This window comes from Rhinatrema bivittatum, chromosome 11 (assembly GCF_901001135.1).
Source record: "Rhinatrema bivittatum chromosome 11, aRhiBiv1.1, whole genome shotgun sequence".
Classification (NCBI taxonomy): Eukaryota; Metazoa; Chordata; class Amphibia; order Gymnophiona; family Rhinatrematidae; genus Rhinatrema; species Rhinatrema bivittatum.
In genome coordinates, this window is record NC_042625.1 from 53,567,765 (window position 1) to 53,592,776 (window position 25,012).

Sequence of the window (25,012 nt, forward strand, 5' to 3'; positions counted from 1 at the left end):
GCCTGACTCCTGAGGGATTGAAGGCCTAGGGTATAGGATGCTGAGACCTTCACCCAGACATGAGAAAGGTTCAAGGCCACTGATGTTACAGCACGTGGAAATTGTATTGCAAAGCGAATCCTACCTCTGTTCCAACAACAACTCATCTCTTTCCCGCTGCTTTTAGACAAAAGAGTGGCAGGAGCCGGCTGCTATGATTGCCACGGCAGAAAAAGAAAAAAAAAATAATGGGAGTTATGCAGGCAAAAGGGAGGAAAGGCCAGACTTACACCTGGCTCCGAGTTCAGCCTTGAAATCGTAGGTAAATAAAAGCCCACGTACCTAGGTGGATGATCAAGTTTTTGTAGATGTGGCCTAGAAGCAAAACCCATTAATAGAAAGTATAGGCATGAGCCTCCTAGCAGCTCCGCTTATTTCGTGAGTGCTTTCAGATAGCTTTATAAATGTTTCAAACACACAAACAAAATCTAGACAAAGCTAGGAAAATACGCAGCGATCATGAGCAGGCGAAACACAATCGCCAGGAGGCGGCCGGTGGCTGCTTTAAAAAAACAAAAAAAGGAAACCCAATATCCCCTCTTGCAACAGCAAATTTATGTCCATACTATCACCTTTTCTGAGCAGGCCCAGGAAGCACAGAACAGCTTGAAGATCCTGTCCCTTCCTCAGTGGTAAGTTATGGAAGACAACACCACACAAATATACAATATTAAGTGCCACTTTTATTGTAATTGCACAGTGAAATCTCAAAACATAGGGCAAGGTAGAGGAGCAAATTATATACAAAACATATCTGAGCCTGCAATTGCAAGCACTCAGTGATCTGATCATTTAAACAATGAAAAAAAGTAAACAATTTACTTTATACCTTTACAGACAAGTGCATCCCACCCCTCCCCGGCTCGGTTTCAACATGTAGCAGTTGTGGCACCTCAATATCCCAAAGCCTTGTTCAGGCTGCCCTCTCCCCAGCACCAAGCCACATGCCATTAGAGAGAAATTCCCACCCACAGCAACAAGCTGTAGAAAATTGTTCTTCTTGGTTACTGTGCTCCTACTGCTCACAAAAAACAAATCCTTCTGCAAGACTTGCCTCAGCTCCATGACTTTCGGCCTCTGGCATTCCTTCTTTTCACGTTTTGGGCCAAATTGGCTCAAACCTAGCATTTCATTCTTGCTATATAAGCATTTTTACCAGAAAGGCAGCACAGAAGGGCTGGCAGCAGTGAAGAAGGTAGAGATCATCCTCCTCCCAGAAGACTGCACAGATCTGGTTTCAATCCAATTCCAGCCCTGGGTACAGCAGATGCAGTCACATTCCACAGCAAATCAACTTATGAAGCTGATCCACTTTTAAAAAATAAACCATCTCCTTAACATTAAGAAAATACATAGAAATTTGCCAAAACTAAAATCTTGTAGGGAGTTAAAAGTTCAGGAAAAGGAAACTGCAGAGGACCTTCACCGATTCACAATAAAATACAGAAAGCTCCCTGTCTCACCCCAGCCAGCATTCCTGCTCCATGTCATACAGCACCTCCTGCTGGGAGAGGCTGGGACTGCAGAAGTGAGCAGTCCCACAGTCAGAGCTCTTAAACCATTCCCTACAGCACCTCCCCGCTTAAAGCAGCTGGGACTGCAGGAGCTGTGAGCATCCCCACAGGTACTACTCTTTTCCCTACAGCACCTCCTGCTGAAAGAGGCTGGGATTCTAGGAGGTTAACAGCATATTTTAAGGGAAAGGAAAAACATTGGATATTTTCCTTGGACAATAGAAGCAGTAAAAAGAAAACACTTTACATCAACTCATCTCAATGTTTCTTGGAAGATGTGACAGGAGATTAAATCCTGTCCAGCTCTAGTCCCCTTTTCTGTCTCCATACTTTCCCAGAAAATGTATTCCAGCTGTTCAGAATTCACTGGAATATGGTGTCCGCTCTACAGCTAGGATCCTCTCCTTTGATACCAGCAGATTCTCTGCTGTGCCACATTCATACTGTTGGCATATGGAAGAGACTTGCATTCAGCTCCCCCTCTTCACTTGGTGACCTATGCAATCAGCAGCCAGAACATGATGACCAAGGCCACAAACAGGAAGAGGCGGGACAGGAACTGCTCATCTACATACTGAGGGGTCCCCGGAACAGCTGGAAAATGAGAACAGCAGCATGTTAATGCACACGAGTGTCTCAGACTGGCACTGCATCTGCCACCTGTGATGCACTCATTAACTCCCCCACTTGCAATATTCAGCAGTTACCAGAAACCAGCAATTGAAAGAATTCCTGTGGCTAAGTCCCAGCTTCCACTAGCAGGGCACTGCTGTAAGAAAGCTCACACTAGCACTTAAAGTGATATGGGGCCTGGAACTATTTGCATTAATCTGAAGGAGAGACCCTGAACTTGAACGATCCATACCTGGAGGAGGTCGTCCGTCATTTATGTTAAACGCTGTGGCAAAGATCCCAAAGGGAAAAGCACCGATCCCAAAAGACATCTGAAAACCGCCATCGCCAAAGCCAAAGCCCTGGAAACCCTGCAAGGCAGTAAAGAGATGAAAAAAAGCACAAAACTTTCTTCCCTGTACGTACCCGGATCAGTCCAGACAGTGGGTTGAGCCTCCTGTCCAGCAGAGGGAGACAGAGAAAACCTGAAAAGGTATCCTATATCAGGTCAGAGCCTACTCTGCAACCCTTCAGTATCTGTCTGTCTCCCAGCAGAGGCAGACAGTTGAACCTGCGGTTCCCTAGCTTTCCCTGTTTTCCACACTTTGGTGATTTTTTTCTCTCTCCTTCTGATTGTTTCCAGGATCAAGCAAGTATTGATTAATTTCTATATGTAAAAAAAAAGAAAAAAAAATTGAAGGAAATCAAACTTTGTGTATGTGAGCAACTCTATCTCACAGCTCTTACAGGGTCCTTGGGGGGGATTTTCCCCTTGAGTACTCAGCCTGGAACACTCTCTTCCCAGTGATCACTTGCCTGGCTTAAAGGGGTGATACTGGTGGTCCAGTCACTCCCCCTTTTCGTGTCTGCCTCAGGTCTTTTTAGCAGAGAGGCTCCCATTCCTCTGCTCCTTTCTTTGAAAAAAAAAACAAAAAAAAAAAACTATTCTGAGGCACAGCTTACCCACGCTTTTCATTGCAGGCTGCAGCAAGGTAAGCAGCCGGGGAAGTGATTACTGGTGGTCCAGTCCCTCTCTTCACCCTTATGTGTCTAAGCACTGTGTAAAAATAAATAAATAAATAAATAAATTTTCTTTTTTGGTCAGCTGCAATCCAGGACACCTGCCCACCTGAATGGCTGAGTTTTTGGCTGATTTTGTGTTTTGTGAGCTGATTTTTCCCCCACCATGCCACAGCCATCCTGGTGTATAGCATGGATGAGGAACAAGGGAAACAGACTTCTTTGCAGGGTGATGACCCTCAGGTGGTAACATCTGTTCCAGAGGGAGGAGTTGGAACCCCTCATTCCTGCAGTCCTGGCGGAGCTCGGGGTTCGATCTCCACAGTCTGCAGCAGTCTCGTGCAGCAGGCAAGCCTCAGGTGGGTTCAACAATTACTCAGCACCCAGGACCTCCCGTCTGCAGAGACGGAACAGGCAGAAAGGCTGGAAGGCGTGATTGCGTATGGGGCTCATGCTCTCTATGATCTCCTCAGGGTGCAAGCCAGAGCTATGGTCTCAGTGGTGTCAGCCAGGCGACTGGGCTGCAGACTCCTCTTCTACATTGCAGTTGGGCACTCTACCCTTCAAGGGTAAGTTACTTTTTGGCGAAGACCTGGACCAGCTTATCGAATCCTTGGGTGACAACAAGGTTCATAAGCTACTGGAGGACCGGCCCAAGCAGTCCAGATCCTTTTTTTCTGTCGCGCTTTCGTTTCTGGGGGCAGTGCAGGTACAACAAGCCACGTGGAGCTTTTCAACGAAACAACTCCTCCACTAGGTCTCTAGCATGGTCTCACTCCTTTTGGGGCAGACGGCCTTTCCGAGACGGTACCCATCAAGGCACTGCCACAAAGTCCTCACAATGCAATACGACCGGCCCATTCCTCCGTTCCAGACTTAGGTGGTCGGCTGTCCCTATTTCTTGAGGAATGAGTCAAAATTGCTTCAGATCAGTGGGTCCTCGAAGTCATCTAAAGAGGCTACATGTTAGAGTTTGCTCGGGATCTCCCGGACCTCTACTTGATCTCTCCCTGTGGAACTCAGAAGCGCTCAGCTGTGTGCCAGACTCTAGACAGGCTTCAAGCGCTCAGTGCCATAGTCCCGGTCCCCCTCCAGGAACAGGGATCCAGCCAGTATTCCATCTACTTCGTCATCCCCAAAAAGGACGGCTCCTTTTGACCGATCCTGGACCTAAAGAGAGTCAACAAGGCCCTCAAGGTTCCCCATTTTCAGATGGAGACCCTGAGGGTGGTCATAGCGACGATTCGTACAGGGGAGTTCCTTGCTTCTCTCGACCTGATGGAGGCCTACCTTCACATCCCGGTCCACCAGGAACACCAGAGATTTCTTTGTCTCAACATCCTGGGATGACATTTTCAGTTTCGAGCACTCCCATTTGGTCTTGCCACCGCGCCACGCACATTTACCAAGATCATGGTGGTAGTGGCGGCCTTCCTCCGGTGGGAGGGAGACCTAGTCCACCCGTACCTGGATGACTGGCTCGTTTGGGCAAAGTTGGAGGACCTGTGCGTGATAGCAGTCAACCGGGTCTTGTCGGTTCTCACCTCCCTTGGGTGGATAGTCAATTTCTCAAAGAGCAACCTCAAGCCCTCTCAGATCATCGAATTCTTAGGAGCACGCTTCAACACTCGTGTGGGCAAAGTTCTGTTACCCGAGGCCTGTGCACTCAAGCTTATGGGTCAAGTCCAACATCTATTATCTCTCATGGTCCCCAAGGCCTGGGATTATCTCCAGGTTCTGGGCACTAAGGCTTCAACTATAGATTTGGTTCCCTGGGCCTTTGTGCATATGCGTCCTTTGCAGAAGCTTTGCAATCCCACTGGAAGCCTGTCTTGGAGGAGTTTCAGACACTCTTACCACTTTCCGATGTTACCATCGACAGCATGCAGTGGTGCTTCTCTCTCGCCCACCTGTTGAAGGGGATGCCCTTACAGACACCTCAGTAGATTGTTGTGACAATGGATGCCAGCCTCTCCGCCTGGGGAGCAGTGTCTCATAATCAGGGACGATGGACCCCAATCCAGTCTCAATGGCACATCAATCGTCTGGAGACCCAAGAGGTCCGTCTGGCTCAAGACTTTTCTGCCTTTGATCCATCGCAAAGCTGTGCAAGTCCTCTCCGACAATTCCAGGGGGAATCACCAGGGGTTGCCCTGGAAGCCAGCAAGCTGCTAGCCTGGGCAGAGCACCATCTGGAACGGCTAGCGGCCTCCCACATTGCAGGGAAGGAGAACACTCAAGCTGACTTCCTGAGTCGTCAGCATCTAGACCCCGGAGAGTGGGAGTGGTCCGGAGAGGCGATGGATTTGATCGTGCACAAGTGAGGGGTCCCTCACTTAGACCTGATGACTACTGCAAAGGCCCCCTGATTCTTCAGCTGCAGAAGGGAGTACTGCTCAGAAGGAGTGGATGCACTGGTCCTACCCTGGCCTCACGATGTCCTCCTTTACATGTTCGCACCTTGGCCTCTGGTGGGAAAGGTACTCAGAAGAATAGAACTCCACGGGGGGGCAGTTGCTGGGGACTAGAGACTTGCCTGGACAGGAACCAGAGACTCCACCTGATTCGCCCCGCTCCTGGCCTCTTGCGATGCTGAGGGGAGGAACAGACGCACATAAAATCGGCGTCACTCCGGCGCTCCACCGCCGCAGGGGCGCACGCGGCTTTGTCCGGATTCGGCGGACAGGTGGAGGGAAACTCTTTTCCAAGCAGCTGCCATTGAGTCTGGTTTGGTGAGTGTTTTATCAGCGTGAAGACTCCAATATTTGTTTCATTTTTTCCTTTACAAACGATGCCGCACACTAAGAGAAAAGGAAGAGTTAGAGGGGAACCTCCAACCCCAATAGCCAGTGTTCCTACTCAGTCCACTCTTGGAGATTTATTTACGCGGTTTGGTGCAGAGATTCCGGGTGTGTATCCAGGCGCTGGTGTAGGTGGAGAGCAAACACAAACACCACTGGAATTTAACATCTCGTTAAGCCCCGGGGAACCTAAGACTCCTCTATCCCCCAGTCTCTCACCACCACCAAATTTGGTTGAGGACAACCAACCCACTGGGTCAAAGGAAGTCAGCCCTATTGGAGGAATTATGGAAGAAGGAGTGAGTAGACATTTAAGTCCGGGGAACACTAAAACAAATGGTGTACCCTCGACATCAACACCTGAGGGGAGTGGAGGGGGGGGCAGAGGCCTCAGATGTGAGAAGTAAAATCTGTCCTCAAGGATTGATGAATATTTTGGACAACTCCAGTGTGTCTCAGACACAACCTGTTACTTTAGAAACTATTTGGACTACCCTAACAGATTTGAAGACCATTATTCTAAATTTAAATACAACTATTATAGGTACGCAAAACCAGATTTCAAAAATTGAACCAGCAGTTGTTAAACATGAAGAGAAATTGGTTAACTTAGAAAACAGGCTTATTCAAGTTGAAAAAATTCAGACAGGCCTGATCCAAGGTGATATGTTAAATAACAGAAAAATAGAAATGACTGAAAATCAAATAAGATATAACATAAGACTATTAAACTTCCCTAATGTAAAATTAATATCTCCCTTTGAGCAATTTAAGAATTTTATGAAGGAAAATTTGAAATTAACAGAGGGAGAGATACCAAAGCTTGAGAAAATATATTTTATAGCAATGGGAAGAAAAAGAAATGAGAATAGTCCACAGAATATACAACAGATACCATTAAGTAATTTAACAACTTTTTTGGAACAGTCTATGTCCGAGCAAGTTGAATTTAGAGGCACCTTGTGTGTCAAGTTTCTGAAGAGTACAGATAGAGACAAGATACTTAAGTTGTGTTTAAAAAAATAGACAAATGTTATTTCTTGGTCAAAAGATCTGGACCTTCCCTGATATCACTAGGACAACCCAAGTTCGTAGAAAAAATTTTCTTCAAATGGTTCAGGAAGTAAAGGCATTAGGAGCCCTGTGTACTATATACTACCCATGAAAATGTGTGGTGAAATACCAACAGGAAAGGTTTGTGTTTTTAGAACCAAGTGAGTTGAGAAGTTTTCTTGATGCAAGATTACCTGTCACTAAATCCTAGTTTAAGGTATGTTAGTGTAATGCACCATTATTACTGTTTTTGTTATTTCTATGATATTGCTCAGAAAGTAACCAACCAGTCTCTTTTTTCTTTATCACAGGGTATTTCCTAATATATGAAAATTGTTTTCAAATTTTGTAAATTCCTGTACCTTTTGTTTAGACAAGCGGATATTGCTGTCAGCATTGTTTGTAATGATTAATAAAATATAAATTAAAAAAAAAAAAAAAAAGAAGAACTCCACAGGGGGGCCCGGTCATCCTCATGGCGCCGGAGTGGCCTCAGACCGTGGTTCGCAGATCTGGTGAACTTCACTACGGATGGTCCTCTCCACCTTGGCCATCTGCCAAACCTGCTCCGACAGGGTCCAGTATTTTTCAATCAGGCAGATCGCTTTTGTCTAGCAGCCTGGTTTTTGAGCAGCGGCGACTAAGGAAGAAGGGTTATAAGGAGGAGGTTATCTCCACTCTGTTGCGGGCCTGTAAGACTTCTACCTCTCTGGCTTGTATTCGGGTATGGAGTGTGTTTGAGACTATGTGCGCTGAGTCTGGAGTTCCGGCGCGTAAGGCTTTGGTGTCCCAGGTTCTCTCCTTCCTGAAAAATGGTCTCTCCAAAGGTTTGTCTTTCAATTCCTTGCGGGTACAAGTTTTGGCTTCAGTTCCCTCCTTGGGCGGGTCGATGGTTACGCGTTGGCAACCCATCCGGATGTCATTCGGTTCCTCAGGGGGGCTAAGCACTTGAACCCGCCTGCCCGGGCTACTTGTCCGTTGTGGAGCCTTAACTTGGTTCTCCACAAGGCACCCTTCGGCGAGCCATACTTAAGGATCTGACCCTTAAGACTGTCTTTCTGGTCTCTATTTCCTCAGCCAGGAGGGTGTCCGAGCTCCAAGCCCTGACTTGTAGGGAGCTTTTCCTTTGCTTTTCTAATTCAGGTGTTGCCCTCCAAACAGTCCCATCTTCCCTGCCAAAGGTTGTGTCTTCCTTTCATGTAAATCAGTCAGTGGAGCTCTCGGCTTTTTCTCAAGAGGACATTGCGAACACGCCTGGCGCGGATCTACAACGCTTTGATGTGAAGAGCGTCCTACTGCAATATTTGCAGGTGACGAATGATTTGAGTCTCTGATCATCTCTTTGTCTTATGGATTGGGCCGAGTAAGGGGAATAAGGCTTCTAAAGCTACCATCGCTTGCTGGCTAAAAGGCGATTGTGTCGGCGTATATTTGTAGTGGGCTGGTCTGTTCTGAAGGGCTTAAAGGCTCACTCTTTACATTCTCAGGCTACCTCTTGGGCGGAGAGTCTGTCAGTCTCACCGCAAGAAATCTGCAGAGTAGCTACTTGGAAATCCCTACATACCTTTGTGCGTCATTATCGCCTCGATGTTCAGGTGCCAGTCTTTGGCTCTTTCGGCAGACAGGTACTTCGAGCAGGACTGTCTCGATCCCACCCCATTTAGGGCAGCTTGGGTATATCCCACTGTCTGGACTGATCCGGGTACGTACAGGGAAAGGAAAATTGGTTCTTCCCTGCTAATTTTCGTTCCTGTAGTACCACGGATCAGTCCAGACTACTGCCCTGAATACATCTACATTGCTACATCCGCTCGGAGTTTTTCTTTCACAGGTTCTTTTTGGGATTCTCTACTTCCTATTTGAGCTTTAAGACACTGGAAGTTCATCCGAATTGTAAGGCACCGGAGGTATCTGCTATATATATATATATATATTGATAGCTGTGCAAGAGCATTTTTCATACATGTTTGAATTTCTTGTTTCATTTTGATAGTTACAGTTTACTTGCTTGATCTTATCCTGGTTCTCTATGCTATTTTGGCTGCTTTGATATTGATTATACTGAAGGGATGCAGGGTGAGCACTGTCCTGATATAGGATACCGTTTCAGTTTCTCTCTGTCTCCCTCTGCTGGACAGGAGGCTCAACCCACTGTCTGGACTGATCTGTGATACTACAGGAACAAAAATTAACAGGTAAGAACCAATTTTCCTATAAGACACTTCAGAGAGAATTCTGACTGAAATACATCTTTTCCAAATGTTAAAAGTAATTTATGGTAATAAGACGATAACGTTTATTTCTGAATGGAATTTTGTGCTGGGCTTGCCCTGCCATTCAGTGACATCTGCATTTGATTCCTGGTTCAGGGTTGGTAATACTGCAGAGGTAACATATGCAGAATCTTAGTCATTGCATAACCATAACAGCAGGAAAGTCCAGGACTGTGTGTGCAGTGAGTGGACTTAGGTAAGCTGGGAGGGGAGATCCCAACTCTGGTTCCAACTGTACTGGACATCCAAAGGAGGAGGAAGCAGCTGGACTAAAACAAAAAATGTTGGAAACCAGGAGACCCAAGTTCAAATCCTGCCACTTAAAAAAAAAAAAAAAAAAAAAGATCTCTGGGGCACTCCTATTACTCTCTCTAGAGGAGAGTCATGTCACAGTCAGGGAAATGGAGGGCCTGCTACTGTCTGTCACTTAGAGATACTATTACTCTCCATCGGGAGTTAAAGGCAGCCACCCCAATTACTGTCTGAAAAGGTGCAGTTGGCTCAGGAAGGAGGAGGAAAGCACCAACTAGATAAAGTAATTCTATAGGAAACAGCCAGGCACAGAGTAGAAAATTTTAATCACCAATCCAAGAGCTGCTGCAAGGAGGCAGCATCCCTAGGGAATCCCAGCTCAATTACATTACAAAATGCAACTCTTTCATCAGGTGACAACAAGCTCTCCTCTGTTCCCATTCTTCACTCCTCCCAGAGTCCAAGCATACTTACCCCTCTGTTTTCTGGCTCTGGTCTCTGACCTTGGGGTCGAGGGGGTGTTTTCTCTCTGCACCAAAGGAAACATGAATGTGTAAAGAGGCATCTCTAGGTTTGTACTGTACAAGCTTGACATTACTTCACCAGTCACCTTTTGATACAGGATATGGAGTTTGTCATGAGGCAGAAGATCTGCACAGGGAACTCTCTCCTAGGATTCCCCTCCCCAGCATCTACAGCAATTGTACATAAAAACATAAGAGGTGTCACACTGGCTCAGAGCAATAGTGCATGGAGCCCAACATCATGTCTCCCAACTGCAGCCACTCCTCTTAATCCTATCAGGTCGATACTGTAACGTGCGGTTGAAGATTTCCCGTCTGTAATGTGCTGGGAGCGCACAATTCGGACGCGTAAGGCGATCCAGCGATACAGTCTCCAGTTTCACGCGTCCTTAGCGCTTCTTAAAACAGACGCATAACCCTTTCTGCACGCAGCATGTATATATGTAAATGAACGAATTAGCTGTATAATGAAGGAATTAGCTATTCCCCTCCGATACTGTGACGCACGCTCAGATTATCTCCTTTGTAACCCGCTATTTTGCCGCGTCCTTAACCTGTTAGTTTACCGCCTACCCTCTACTTGGTGTTAGTGTGGTGTTCGAAAATTAAAACGGGAATAAAGTGTAAAAAATGGGGGTAAAACCGTAAAGTGTAAAAAACATTGCAGCGTAAGTTGTTTATATATATGTATAAATACCTGTCACTTTCCGAATCCCCCAGGCGTGCGGTCATCGAGGCGGCGGCAGGAGCCGGCGGGCAGATGGGCGCCCATTCATCCAGGCGGCGGCGGGAGCCGGCGAGCGGGTGGGCGCGCGTTGGATCCAGGTGGCGGTGGGAGCCGGCGGGCGCGTGTTCGATCCAGGCTGTGGCCGGGTGGGTGTGCATTCATCCAGGCAGAGGGAGCCGGCGGCGAAAGCGGCCTCCGGCTCCCTCTGCCTGGATGAATGCACGGCCCCCGCCGGCAGTGAATGAATGCCCGTGCGATTTCGGCGCTCAAGGCGGCCGGGTGGGCGTGCATTCATCCAGGCAGAGGGAGCCGGAGGCCGCTTTCGCCGCCGGCTCCCTCTGCCTGGATGAATGCACGCCCACCCGGCCACCTTGAGCGCCGAAATCGGGAGGAGAGGAGAAGGGACTACCGTAGCAGGCCCGAGCCTTGCTAATTTTTCGTTTTTGGTTTTTTTTTTTGCTTCGGGAGGAGGGGACAGGACTGGGGCTGCACCGGAGACCGGACGGGGCCAGGGCAGGTAAGCGGGGGCTGGGGGAAAGTTTGCTGAGCATCGGGGAACATAACTGTCCACTTCCTGGTACCTGTCATTTCAAATGTCATTTGAAATGACAGATACCAGCGTGGCCGTGAAGAGTTAGGCCCGCGAACCCAGGATACTGTATAGGCGCTCTATACAGTAAAATGGGTTGCGCGGGCCTAACGCTTGCCTAAGGCTTCGCAGCCGCGGCATGCATTTGCATGCAATTTGAAGAGAGTATTGAGCGGTAGGTGAAGAGAACTGTGCGTGCGGGGAACGAGGGTGCGCCTGACACTGCCACACTGTTTCTACCGCGGCCTTAGAGTATCGATCTGTATATGAGTCACCTTAACCGCATCCCACTGGGTGGCTAAGTTCTTTGTTTGATTTCTAGCCTAGCCTAGCCCTGGGTGTCTCCTCCTCAAATATCTTGTAGGGATTATGTCCTTACCTGGGGTCCTGTTGCCCAGTGCTTCCTCTACCATAGAGCGGTATCACTTTCTCACGGCTGATGCCAGCTTTACACACAGGGCACACCTGCCGATTTGGTCTAGTCTCTAACCACTGAAACAGACAACAGAAAAACATATCAAGGACCTAATGGAGGAAATATGGGGAAGAGGACAGACACTGCAGGCAGGACGGTGGTGTGGGATGGGAGCGGAGACACTGCAGGCTGGGAAAGAGTGCCTAAAGGGAAGGCTTTGTAACTTGTCATGGCTAACAGAAGGAAAATGCACATCTCACCTGGTGTAAACAAGGCCAGCTGCAAGCATTCCAGGGAGACCGGCAGCAATGGTTGGGGAGAGAAAGATATTATAACTTTTCATTAAGTGCAATACTGATATTAGCATAGAGCAAGAACGGACAGAAGTACAACCTTGCTAAAAACAGGCACTGAAGCCACCTTCCTCCCTAGCACACAGGCAGCAACACTTGAGAACAAGGATATGCTCATACCTGACAGCCAGGTATCCTGACTGTGCAATCTGACATCTTCAGGCTGTGCTCTGCCACGCAACATTCACATCAGCCAAATGCTACTCCCAGACGTTGTCACATACATAGTACACAAGCAAATCACAGACATACAGGGCTACAAGATGGGTGGTTTCACACTTACCAGAAGAGATGTCCACATAGACTAATTACAGCATCCTTCGCTGTATCCAAACAAATGTTACACTCAAATGTGCTATCCTGACCAAAGCTCTCTCCGGATCCATTGCTACTAGCCCCTCCAGGGCTGGAGTTCTCAGCAGAGCTTGATGCTGCTGGGCCTGTACTTGCCATCATCCAGAATCAGGAAGCCGTAAGGAACTAAAGTCCCTGAAGGAAGAGACGAAAGACAGTGAAGATTAAACACTTGCTGAGGTACTTCACAGGACAACATTACATTTTTTCCAGTGGGGATCTCAGGATTCTAAATTGCTACGTTGCAGTTCTAAACTGGGAATTCTACCGCTGAGCTAAAGGAACAGCACTCCCCCTGTCCCCCAGCTGAGCCAGTAGCAGAATCCTACCTACTTTAGCTAGGTTTCTCATTTTCCACTGCCACAGACTAGGAAGGTGAGAGCAGGATTGCTGGTTAATGCACTCTGTGACTAAATGAGCCAGAGGGATGTGAACTGGCACTGATTTCCTAGGAAAAAGTCCTAAAGCTGCAATAATGGTACTGAGTGCATTGGCCCAATGTGGAAAATACTTAATCATACTGCTCTATCAAAAGGACAAAAATACTTGCCACCATCCATAGTACACTGATGAGGTAATCTCTATACTAGCCATCAACTGTCAGGTGAGCAGAAAGGGAAAAGGGCCAGGAGTGCAAACAGGCCAGACGAAGTACATGGGCAGGTACATAAGAACATAAGATATGCCATATTGGGTCAGATCATGGGTCCATCAAGCCCAGTATCCTGTTTCCAACAGTGGCCAATCCAAGGCACAAGTATCCAACATTAAACAGACATGATGCTACTAATGCCAGCAACAAGCAGTGGCTATTCCCGATTAATAGCAGTTTATGGGCTTCTCCAGGAACTTATCCAAACCTTTTTTAAACACAGTTACACTAACTACCTTCACCTCCCTCCCCTCTCTATACAGAGAGGGGAGGGAGGAGCTTAAACTATCATAAAAAAATTGTTTTGCACACTTACCAATTCAAATCAGAATAAAAATGCGAGACAGGACAGATGGTGGCCTCTACAATCAGGCTACGGGAAATCATGAAAAACACAGCAAAAGAATTGCACTGTATGTGAAGGGGAAAGGACACACTCTCTCTGCTTTGAGCTTTTCACTCTGTTACATCATGTTCCATGTAGTCCCTGAAGAGACCTACATGTATCAGCACACAGGGGCTTTAGTGGGCAAAATCAAAAGCCTCTGGTTTTCAAGTAATACAGCCAGAGCTGCTTACTATTAAAAGTTAAATCCTGTTTGCAGCCAGGTGAAATACACACATCCTGCTTGGGGGGGGGGAGACGGAGACAAGAGAAACCCATAAAGTTTATGGTGCAGGCCTTGTATCATTTTGATGGCCTCCCCGGAGTCCTGACCACCTCAGTATATTTTTTGAATTTTTATAATGTTTTATCATTTTATGTATAATTGTATTGTTAGTGGCTGTACCCTCTTTTGAAAGCAACCATGAATCTGTAATCAAGTGAAAATAAATAAGATAAATGTGTTCTCTAGAAGTAAACAAAATACTCCTGGTGGGTCCCACGCGCAGGAATAATGCCTCTCCTGTCTGACACACTCAGCTCTTTGGTTGAAATCCTTATTCCTTCCCTATTTGTTGACTGCCAGTTTTCCTGGGGCTGCATAACCTTTGCACTTTTGGGTTATCAAATCCTTGCCCATTCTTACAATTTTTTCAAGTCAACTTCCATGTCATATATTTATTTTTATTTAGAGCTTTTTTATACTGGCATTCATGATACAATCACATCATGCTGGTTTACAGGTAACCGGGGGTGAGATAACTTTGAACAATTACAAAGTGGTGAGAAGCAAAAAAGTTACAATAAAACAGGGGAAGCAGGAATAATTCCTACTGCCCTTAGCCCCAGCAGGTCATCCACAGAGAGATACAGATCCCTTCTAGCACATCCCTGGTCTCTCTTGCAACTGCTCCTAGACATATGCAGCACTTAAAGACAATGAAAAGGAAGAGGCCTAGCACCGATCCCTGGGGCATCTTCCCTTCACCAGTGCAGACTCACTGACCATTTGCACACCCATTTTATAAAACTTTTTTTTCACAATGATTCATTTGCTCACCAGTTTTCCATGTGAAACAGTGTTAAAGGCTTTACCTGACATCCCCTGCCCCATCACCTGCACCCCAATCTATTACTCTGATCACTAAAAAAAAAAAAAAAATGAGGCCACAGCATAGGCATCCACAGCACTGCCCTGGGAGCCTCTTTAATAGATAACCCTGCTAATACCATTTACCAAGTAAACTAACAAGAGATTGAAAGAGGCCCAACTAGCAACTGACCACAAATACCAGCTGAAAAAACAAAGAATATGACCATGCAATCTTTGTAAATCAGACATCAATGACTGAGGACATTGAGATTTTAACCGTAAAGTCAGACAAATCTCAAATCACTGCAGTCTATACAGCACCCAATAAGAAAATTCAGGTCTTAGAACTAAGACAACACTTAAACACTCAAACCGTCACTAGTGAAGTTCACAATTAAGGTAGCCACCGAGAATGCAACACTACCAGTAATGAAGAACTGGTGGAAACCTGCATGGAAGCAAATCAACTGAGCCTAAATCATGACCCCCCCAAGCTTCTGGAAACATAGCAAGCTTCTTGATTGTTATAGATCTGATCCCACACTCCCAACAGCAGCCCTTCACCAGCTAAGTTCATCTGGTTGTAAAACCAATCTGCTGGCATTTTAATTTCAAAAAAAGCTAACTAAATGAATTTTGCAGCATATGTCAATAAAGCAGTGGCAGACAAGAAAGACAAGAGATACTAATTGATACACAAATGAATGAGAGACTGTAGTACATACTGAATGAAATGTGAAATTTATTTTATTTTTGTACTTCACGTCTCATGTCCTGATCTTTAATTAATATGTATTTGAGAATTCAGTTGATAGATGTTAATGTCTGTTTATGAATACTTCCTATGTAATCCATCATTCTCTGCTGATTTATACCTATGAATGTCATTATTGTAAACCGTTGTGATCTTTACATAGAACAACGGTATATAAAATGTCTAAATAAATAGACAAAACCTAATACACAAAGCCATGAAGAATTTGTCAAATTGCCAGAAAGCACATTCTATGAGGCTGCAGAACAAACCATGTTTTGGGGCAACAATACAAAAGCTCAGTTAACAATAATCGATGGAATGCAAAAGAACACTACAGCATAACAGAAAACTAGGTAGCAAAACATCAACACTTAAAAATGGCAAACCAGCAAACAATAGAAAAGGAAAGTGCAACAAGAACCTCAAGAAAAAAAAAAATAAAATTTCAGCAACCAGTTCTCCAAAGAATAAAAGAGGAATGATGGCACCAGATCCCCACTCTGGTACCAATTTAGCTGAAAGTACAACGGAGCAGGAGGAAACCGCAGAATCAAAACAATTTTAAAAGACCTTTATTTCATCTCTTAGAATGGCAATTAATACCACTACTCCCCAAAATCAGCTCACCTCAACTCTGTTAGACAAAGAGCATTGTCTACAGCTGATCCACAACTGTGGAATTCTTTGCCCCTTGAACTTAGAACAGAACCCAGTACCAAAATATTTAAAAAAGGTATTGAAACGTGGCTTTTTAAACAAGCCTTCATTTAATATCATATTAATTTACCTTTTTTATTCCTGTTCATATTTTATTAATATGCTTTGAATTTTATGTAATTTCATTTGGTTAATATTTCAACTCATGTCCTATTTAATGAATTTTACAGGTCATGATGACAAATGGAGAAATTACTTACCTGATAATTTCGTTTTCCTTAGTGTAGACAGATGGACTCAGGACCAATGGGTATAGTGTACTCCTGCTGGCAGTTGGAGACGGATCAGATTTCAATCTGACGTCACCCCCTAGTATATATACCCTTGCAGGAAGTGCAGCTCTTTAGTATTCTCCTCGGAAAGCACTGTGGATATATGTGTATCTGACTGATTGAGTAACTTAATAATTTGATTAACTTGAATAACTTCATAACTTAGTTAAACGTTAAAACTTGATTAACTTGAACTGGTTGATTGACTATAGCTGGAGACCGCCAGTGTACTCAACCGGAAAGCATCGACACCCAGCAGGGTGGATGCCCTAGGTAAATGAAAACGTGGCTTACCCCTGAATCATTTGAAAGACCATGCGTAACGGCAGCCAAGGGTGGGATGCTCAATCCATCTGTCTACACTAAGGAAAACGAAATTATCAGGTAAGTAATTTCTCCATTTCCTAGCGTGTAGCAGATGGACGGACTCAGGACAAATGGGATGTATAAAAGCTACTCCCAAACCGGGTGGGAGGCTACCCGTGACCCACTTAGAATTGTCCTTGCAAATGCTGTGTCCTCCCAAGCCTGAACATCCAGACCGTAGAATCTGGAGAAGGTATGGATGGAGGACCATGTCGCCGCCCTGCAGATCTCGGCAGGTGACAGCATTCTAGTTTCTGCCCAGGATACTGCCTGGCCTCTGGTAGAATGGGCCTTGACCTGTAGAGGTGGTGGCTTGTCAGCTTCTAAGTAGGCCGCCTTGATGACTTCTTTGATCCAGCAGGCAAAGGTTGCCCGCGAGGCCGCTTCCCCTTGTCTCTTTCCGCTATGAAGGACGAAAAGGTGGTCCGTTTTTTGTACGGGTTCCGACAATTCCAGGTATCTGGATAGGAGTCTGCCAATGTTGAGGTGGCGTAGACTACGGGCTTCTTCCGAATTCTTCAAGCCATCCGTCGTTGGTAGCGAGATGGTCTGGTTAAGGTGGAAGTGTGAGACCACTTTGGGGAGGAAGGAGGGAACCGTGCATAGTTGGATGGCTCCCGGGGTGAACCTGAGGAACGGCTCATGGTAGGACAGTGCTTGTAGTTCCGAGATGAGGTGGGCTGAACAAACTGCCAGCAAAAACACCGTCTTTAAGGTTAACAGGCAGAGGGACAGTCCTCGGAGGGGTCTGAAGGCGGTTCCCGCTAGGAAATCCAAAACGAGATTGAGATTCCACAGAGGTACAGGCCATTTTAGTGGTGGACGAATGTGTTTGACTCCTTTTAGGAAGCGTGACACGTCCGGGTGAGAGGCTATGCTGTTGCCCTCGCTCTTGGAGCCGTAGCATGACAATGCGGCCACCTGTACCTTGATGGAGTTGAGGGACAGTCCCTTCTGTAGTCCATTATGTAAGTATTCCAGGATCAAGGGAACTTTAAATGCGCGTGGCTTGATGAGGTGATCTTCGCACCAGGCTTCAAAAATACTCTCAAAATCCTTACGTACGTTAACGATGTGGAGAACTTGCATGCTCGGAGGGTGTTGATTACAGCCCCCAAGTATCTGCTCTCTCTCAGGCGGGCCCTCTCAATGGCCAGACCATAAGAGAGAATTGAGCTGGGTCCTCATGGAGGATTGGACCTTGTTGTAGCAGGTCCCTGTGTGGATGCAGGGGTAGGGGGTTCCCTGCCAGCAGCCTTTTCATGTCTGCGTACCAGGGTCTTTTTGGCCAATCTGGAGCCACCAGAAGAACTAGCCCCCTGTGTAGTTGTATCTTGTGAATGATTGCGCCCAATAGGGGCCATGGCGGGAAGGCATATAGCAGGGTGCCCGGTGGCCAGGTCTGTACCAGGGCATCGATCCCCTGGGACTGCAGTTCCCGCCTGCAGCTGAAGTATCTGGACACTTGAGCTTTGGATCTGTTTGCCAGAAGGTCCATGTCCGGTGTCCCCCACCGATTCACTATCATTTGGAAGGCTGCGGACGACAGCCTCCATTCTCCTGGGTCTAGACTTTCCCTGCTGAGGAAGTCCGCCGTGATGTTGTCTTTCCCGGCGATGTGGACGGCAGAGATCTCCTGGAGATTTGCTTCCGCCCACACCATCAGGGGGTCTATTTCTAGGGACACTTGTTGGCTTCTGGTTCCCCCCTGTCAGTTGATGTAGGCCATTGTTGTGGCGTTGTCTGACATTACTCTGACCGCTTTGTCTCGAAGTCTGTGAGTGAACCGCAGACAGGCTAGTCTGACTGCACGCGCTTCTAGGCGATTGATGTTCCATCCTGCCTCTTCTGCGCTCCACTGCCCTTGGGCGGTTAACTCCTCGCAGTGTGCTCCCCCATCCTCGTAGACTGGCATCTGTGGTGAGTAGGGTCCAGGTTGGAGAGGATAGTCTTGATCCTCGGCTCATGTGGTTGGCCTGCAGCCACCACCATAGCTGGTTCCGGACTCTGCCCGGGAGTGATAGACGTACGGTGTAGTTCTGGGACCGTGGGCTCCACCGTGTAGAAGTGAGCGCTGTAGGGGCCTCATGTGGGCTCGCGCCCATGGCACAACTTCCAGTGTGGATGCCATCAGCCCGAGGACTTGCAGGTAATCCCATGCTGTGGGACGAGGATCGTTCAGCAAGGTATGTAGCCGGTTCCACAGTTTTAATCTCCTTGTGGGGGTCAGGCTGAGCTTGGGGAAGAGTCACTGGTTTCTCTTTGTTTTATCCTCCAGCAGGCGCGGCACTGGGGACTCGCCCCATTTGTCGGCTAATTTCTCTAGTTCGCTGCCTAACAGGAGGGATCCTTTGAAGGGCATCCTTGTGAGGCGCGTTTTGGAAGATGCGTCGGCCGACCAGCTTTGGAGCCAGAGTTGCCTTCTGGCCGCCACCGCAGATGACACTTCTCTGGCTGCTGTACGCACTAGGTTGGAGGCAGCATCCGCGAGGAATGATACTGCTGGTTCCATGGCTTCTCCCGAGGTGTTGTTCCTGGTTTGGGATAAGCAGGCACATGTCACCACTGTGCAGCAGGCCGCAATTTGTAGAGACATAGTGGCTGCGTCAAATGACTGAGGATGGATTCCAGATGCCGTCGTGTGCATCCTTGAGTGCTGCTCCTCCCTCTACTGGGACAGTGATGCGCTTAGAGACCGCGCAGACCATGGCATCAACTCTTGGGCATGCAAGAAGATCTTTAGCCGCTGGGTCCAGGGGGTACATGGCTGCCAAAGCTCGTCCCCCTTTGAATGTGGACTCCGGGGCATTCCATTCCAGGTCAATCAGCTGTTGTGCCGCTGGCAACAGAGGGAAATGGCGCGAGGTCTGACGAAGACCTTCCAGCAGGGGGTTCGGTTTAGGTTCCCCCGAAGTACCTGGGCCCGGGATAGCGAGCTCCATCAGACATTGGGTGACCAGGTCCGGGAGCTCGTCCTTTGAGAAGAAGCGTCTCATGGTTCGGTGAGGCTATGTCCCCGGGGGGAGCTCCCCTCTTCTAGGGGCTCAGCTTCCTCTTCAGAGATGTCCGTGTCCCCATAGGTAGGGCTTCTGGGTAGTGGAAGCCTGTGCCTGGTCTTGAAGGGCCTGGGGCCTGAGGGTCCTCCGGGGGAGCATGTGGCTGACCAGCTGGAGGTTCAGTTTGCATTTGAACAAAGGCGTGAATCCCCTTGAAGAACTCCACCCATGAGATCGACGTTGGGTCCAAGCTGAGGAGCGCTGGTTCCCTGGGGGTCCCCATCTGTGGGGAGGTCCCACTGGGATCTGCTAGGTCCGGGGTACTCCCTGAGGAGCTAGTACTCGGCCCTGGGTGGGACTGGCCCTGAACTGGATCTTCCAGGGCCTCCTCACACTGCGTGCACAGGGTGTCAGCCTCCTCGCTTTGTGCAGCTCTGATGTGGCATGCTGGGCAGAGGCCTTGAGCCTTTATCCCTGTTTCTGGTGGTGCCATGGCTGTCGGCACGTAAACTCTTATGCGCTCCGGTGCGCTTAAGATGAGCATGCGAGTTGTGCGCGCAGCTGTGCGTCCAGCCGTATATATGCGCCCAGCTCTGTGCGTGCAACTTATGCGCACAAGGTTTTATGTGCGTATAAGTCTATGCGCACAAGTGCTTTTTGCGCCTAGCTCGGTTTTGTGTGCTCGGCCGAACGGCGAATGGTGTGGCGAATAGGGCCAAGATGGCGACTGTGAGCACGCGGGCAATATGGCGACCCCCTCGGAGGGTTTCCACATGGGTAGACCCTTGGAAATAACCGGGGCCTGGCCCTGCTAGGGCGGATCAACCCGGTGACACTGGTCCCGGCCGGTGACCTGTGCTCTTCCTCGATCCTCGGAGACCGGATTCAAGCAGATTTCTACCTTACCTTGTCTTCAGCGCTTCCTGGTTTTGTCCCAGGCGGTCTCTGGCTGCGGGGGGAGAGGGCAAATACCTTCACCGCCACGATCGAGGGTGCACCCGCTGCCTCTCAGCTGCGCCCGAGGATCGGGGGCTAGGTCCTCGCCGCAATTTGGCCGCCGGACCGAGGCTTACCTCCAAGGGACCACGGAATCACCTCGGGAATCTCAACTGGGGGAGGGACCTGAGGGTATCACCGCAGGAGAGCTGGGCTCGTCTTCAGGTATGTTTCTTCTTTAAAATTTGGTTTTCTTCTTTGAATTTGGTTCTAACGCTGTGAGAGCGTGCAGATAGTCCCTAACTGCTATGGAGACGGAAAATACTGAAGAGCTGCACTTCCTGCAGTGGTATACGTACTAGGGGCTGACGGCAGATTGAAATCTGATCCGTCTCCAACTGCTAACAGGAGTACACTATACCCCATTGGTCCTGAGTCCATCTGCTACACACTAGGAAATGACCTCATATTATAGATGCATGCACTAGAAATTTACAATGTTTTATTATTTAATATTGTTTTATATTGTTCTTTTGATCCCTGTACTGCTTTTATTGAATATTTGTTTTTGAACATTGGTATATAAAAACGAACAAATATTTTGGTAGATGTGCTAGGCTGAATGGTAAACTTGGGTACTGAAATAATGATCTTGAATAGTGAATCTTAAATATTCCAGATGTGGTGCCCTTACAGAGTCATTAAATGTGCAGCTTTCAAACATTTTTGTTTAAAAAAAAAATAATAATTAAAAACCTTTCTACTGATGCCCACAGACTTCAAAGTTTCCATCCTGAAATATGAAACACAGACACTAGTTTAGATACTCCAAGTACAGGCTGTTCTGTATGCACCCAACTTTTTGGGGCAAGGAATAAACCTCTTTAAACCTGAAATAGCAGCTCTTATATGCACCAGGCTCTGATCTATCTTCATCACTATTGCTTTTCTTTCTTGTCTTGAAAAAGGAGATGGAAGAAATTGGTTATTCTGGGCACCCGAACAAACTCTACAGAATAATTTAAACTAATGATTTCCATAATTCAATTGTCTGTTGAAGACTAGTTCCACACTTCTTTGAAAGAGATTAATCTCTCTCATTTACATAAATCCAGAAAGTGAACTCAAGAACTGTCACTGGGCAAACATCCTTCCCCTCCCTTCCGGAGGAAGTGGTGAAGACCAGAACTGTGAAGGACTTCAAAGGGGCGTGGGATAAACACTGTGGATCCATAAAGTCTAGAGGATGTGAATAAAGAATGGGTGGCTCACGGGAATGATGGCTACTACCTGGAGATAATACCCTTATTCAATAAACATACACACGGTTAATGCGACTCCAATATTGCTCTAAGCTTCAACAGCAAGAGGAAGTGTGGAAAAAAGGATTTGCATTCACAAAAAAAGCAGGGAGTAGCTTGCTTGTTACAGCGGTTACTACCCCAAACCAAATAAGCCTGATACTTCACTTTCAATGCATACCCAGCATAGCTCTCTGCTTCAACGGCAGGGGGGATGAAGAACAGGGGATCTATATACAGACAACAACCAACAAGGTTTGAATTACATAGTCTGGGTAAACAAATAAGCATGGGTGTAGCTTGCTTATTGCGGCAGTTAATACCCCTAACTAATTAAACTATTTCACTTAGATGCAGTTCCACCACTGCTCTCTACATTAATGGCGGGGGTGGAAGGGAAATAGAACCAAAAGATTACTAAGGGCCAAGAGTAACAGATAAAGTATGAGGAAAAAAAAAAGTGCAAAAGCTTGCTGGGCAGACTGGATGGGCCGTTTGGTCGTCTTCTTCTGCCATCATTTCTATGTTTCTATGTTACAGAATTCTTTTTTTTTTTTAATATATATAATTTCTCATGAAAACCTGAGGCACAGAATTGTCACTCTTAAGTCCCCTTCTTTTATAATCACTAAACAAATGAATATCTTTTACTAGAAACATACTTCAGCCAAAAAACTAGATATAATAATGGCAAATAGATTCCTATATGTCACTAAAAGTTGCTATGAAATATAATTTCTCAGGCAAGTAATATCTTCATCAAAAGAAGAATGAGGTTTGGATTTGAAGGTCATAATACAGAAACCAGAAGACAGAAACCTATTTATTTCATCTATTACTAAAAACTCTGACATTGTGCCATCTTCCACTTTTGACAAGTCCCTCATGAGAGACTTCTCAGGAAATTGGGAGGACATGGGATCAAAGGCAGTGTCCTATTGTGGATTGGCAACTGGATAAAAGACAGTAAACAGGGGATAGGACTAAATGATCAGTTTTCCAAATGAAGAAAGGTTATTAGCGGCATGCCCCAAAAGTCTGTATTGGGACCTGTGCTACTTAGCATATTCATAAATGATCTCGGGAAAGGAACAATGAGTTTGGTAACCAAATTTGCAGATGACACAATTGTTTTGAGTCATTAAAACAAGGATGGACTGTGAGGAACAGCAGAAAGACCTTGAGACTAGGATACTAAGAACTTTAATGATAGGTGCACTTTTAATGTAGAAAAGTGCAAAGTAATGCAGGTAGGAAAAAATAATCCCAACTACAGGTACACAACGCTGGGTTCTATGTTTGGGGTCTCCAAAGGAGCTGAGTCCTTGTGGATAATACCTTGAGATCTTTGGCTCATTGTGCTGCAGCAGTCAAAAAAAGCAAATGGAATGTTAGGAATTATTTAGAAAGAAATAGAACACAAAACTGAGATTATTATATTGCCTTTGTATAGATCCATGGTGCAACTGCACATTGACTACTGTGTGCAGTTCTGTTTGCCTTATCTCAAGAGAGACATAGGAAACATAGAAAAGGTACAGAGAATAACGGCAAGTGTGATAAAACAGATGAAAAAAAGATCCTTTATGGAGAAAAGATAAACAGATTAGGGCTCTTTAGCTTGGGAAAGAGATGACAGAGGGGTTATTATTGAGATTTATAAAATCATGAGGAGGGGGGCATGTAACTAGGGAACAGTTATTTACCTCTTTCAAACTCTAGGATTAGGGGATGCTCCATGAAACTAACAACCAGCAGATTTAAAACAAATTGCAGGAAGTACTTTTTCACTCAGCCCACAAGCCATGGAATCTGTTGCCACAGGACGTGGTCAAGGCAACATGGAGTTCAAAAGAGGATTGTACAAGTTCCTGAAGGAAAAGTCCATAAACAGTTATTAGCCAAGTATAATTATAAGTAATATAAACAGAGTAAGGCAAGGCAGTGCTTATCCCTGGAAGCAAGATATAAAAAAATAGATCAATTATTAGGGATCTGACAGGTACGTGTGACTCAGACTGGCTACTGTCAGAGACAGAATCCTGGGTTCAATGGACCTTGGTCTGACCCAGCAGGGCACTTACTGGCATGACAATTTTACATGACAAAACAAATATACAGAATAATTAAAATTAAAGGGTAGGAAAAAGGAGAAAAAAAAATGATTGGAACAGCCACTTCTTGCAAACGTGCGAGCAACAGAGCACGATGAGCGTCCCAACATCCGAAACCCTCCGAAATAGTTGCGCTCCAGCCAGTGACCAAAGTGGAAGCACAAGCTCAGGGGTAACCATTCTTCTGCTTACTCCACCCGACATTGACGGACTGCAACAAACCCAATCTCAACGCTGCTTCAGCCAGTCAGCATCTCCCGTCCCTGCTAACTGCCCCAGCGCACGCACCACACACAGCCCTCCCCGGGCTCCGCTAAAGGCCCCGGCGCACACCCTCAGCACCCTCGGGGCCCTGCTAACTGCCCCAGGACACCCCCTGGGTCCCGCTAACTATCCAGGCATACCAACCACCACCTGTGGGGTGTCAGCACCAGAGCAGACCTAGGCTGAGATGAAAAAAGACTGAGCTCAATCGAGGGTGAAACAAAGTGGGGGAAGTTATTTGTCTTGCCTGCAGACTATTTTCAGGGCCCGATGTCAACTCGTCTCTCCGAATACAGCACCAGCGTCCTCTAAAACAAATATCACGCGACAGCCTATCCAACCAAGAACCGAGCACTTCCGCTTCCGGCACCCATTTACTCTGTCCGAGCCACGTCCGCCTCCGACTTCAAGCCACACCCACTTCCGCTTCCGGCTACCTTGTTTTCGTCTGCGCCTAATCGCTTCCGCTTTCTCTCCTTTTTAATTTATAGAGATAAAAAAAAAAAAGCTACAGCGAAGATTGGAGGACGGAGTTCTATCGCGGTAGCTTTCAAGTTGATATAGAGGCGGAGACAAGCTAGCCTGCGGAAGATCTGTCGCCGATCTGGAGGGAGGAGACGCGTTACCCCGCAG

The 25,012-nt window shown here is 46.8% G+C and overlaps 1 protein-coding gene across 3 annotated transcripts; it reads right to left on the reverse strand.

Annotated features, from left to right (window-relative positions):
* Positions 1–702: 702 nt before the first annotated feature.
* On the reverse strand, positions 703–24,923 carry RNF185 (ring finger protein 185). Of its 3 annotated transcripts, none has more exons than XM_029619575.1 (7): positions 24,817–24,923; positions 12,456–12,661; positions 12,080–12,098; positions 11,784–11,896; positions 10,039–10,093; positions 2,419–2,536; positions 703–2,147 (listed from the first exon to the last, which is right to left on the reverse strand). In XM_029619575.1, exons 2-7 carry the CDS (start codon positions 12,626–12,628, stop codon positions 2,050–2,052), a joined length of 576 nt encoding a protein of 191 aa, XP_029475435.1. In that variant the 5' UTR covers positions 12,629–12,661; positions 24,817–24,923; the 3' UTR covers positions 703–2,049. The 3 variants fall into 3 exon arrangements, with proteins under 3 accessions (XP_029475435.1, XP_029475433.1, XP_029475434.1); XM_029619573.1 differs by lacking the exon at positions 24,817–24,923 and adding an exon at positions 24,627–24,771; XM_029619574.1 differs by lacking the exon at positions 24,817–24,923 and adding an exon at positions 23,708–23,752.
* Between the last annotated feature and the right edge of the window lie 89 nt (positions 24,924–25,012).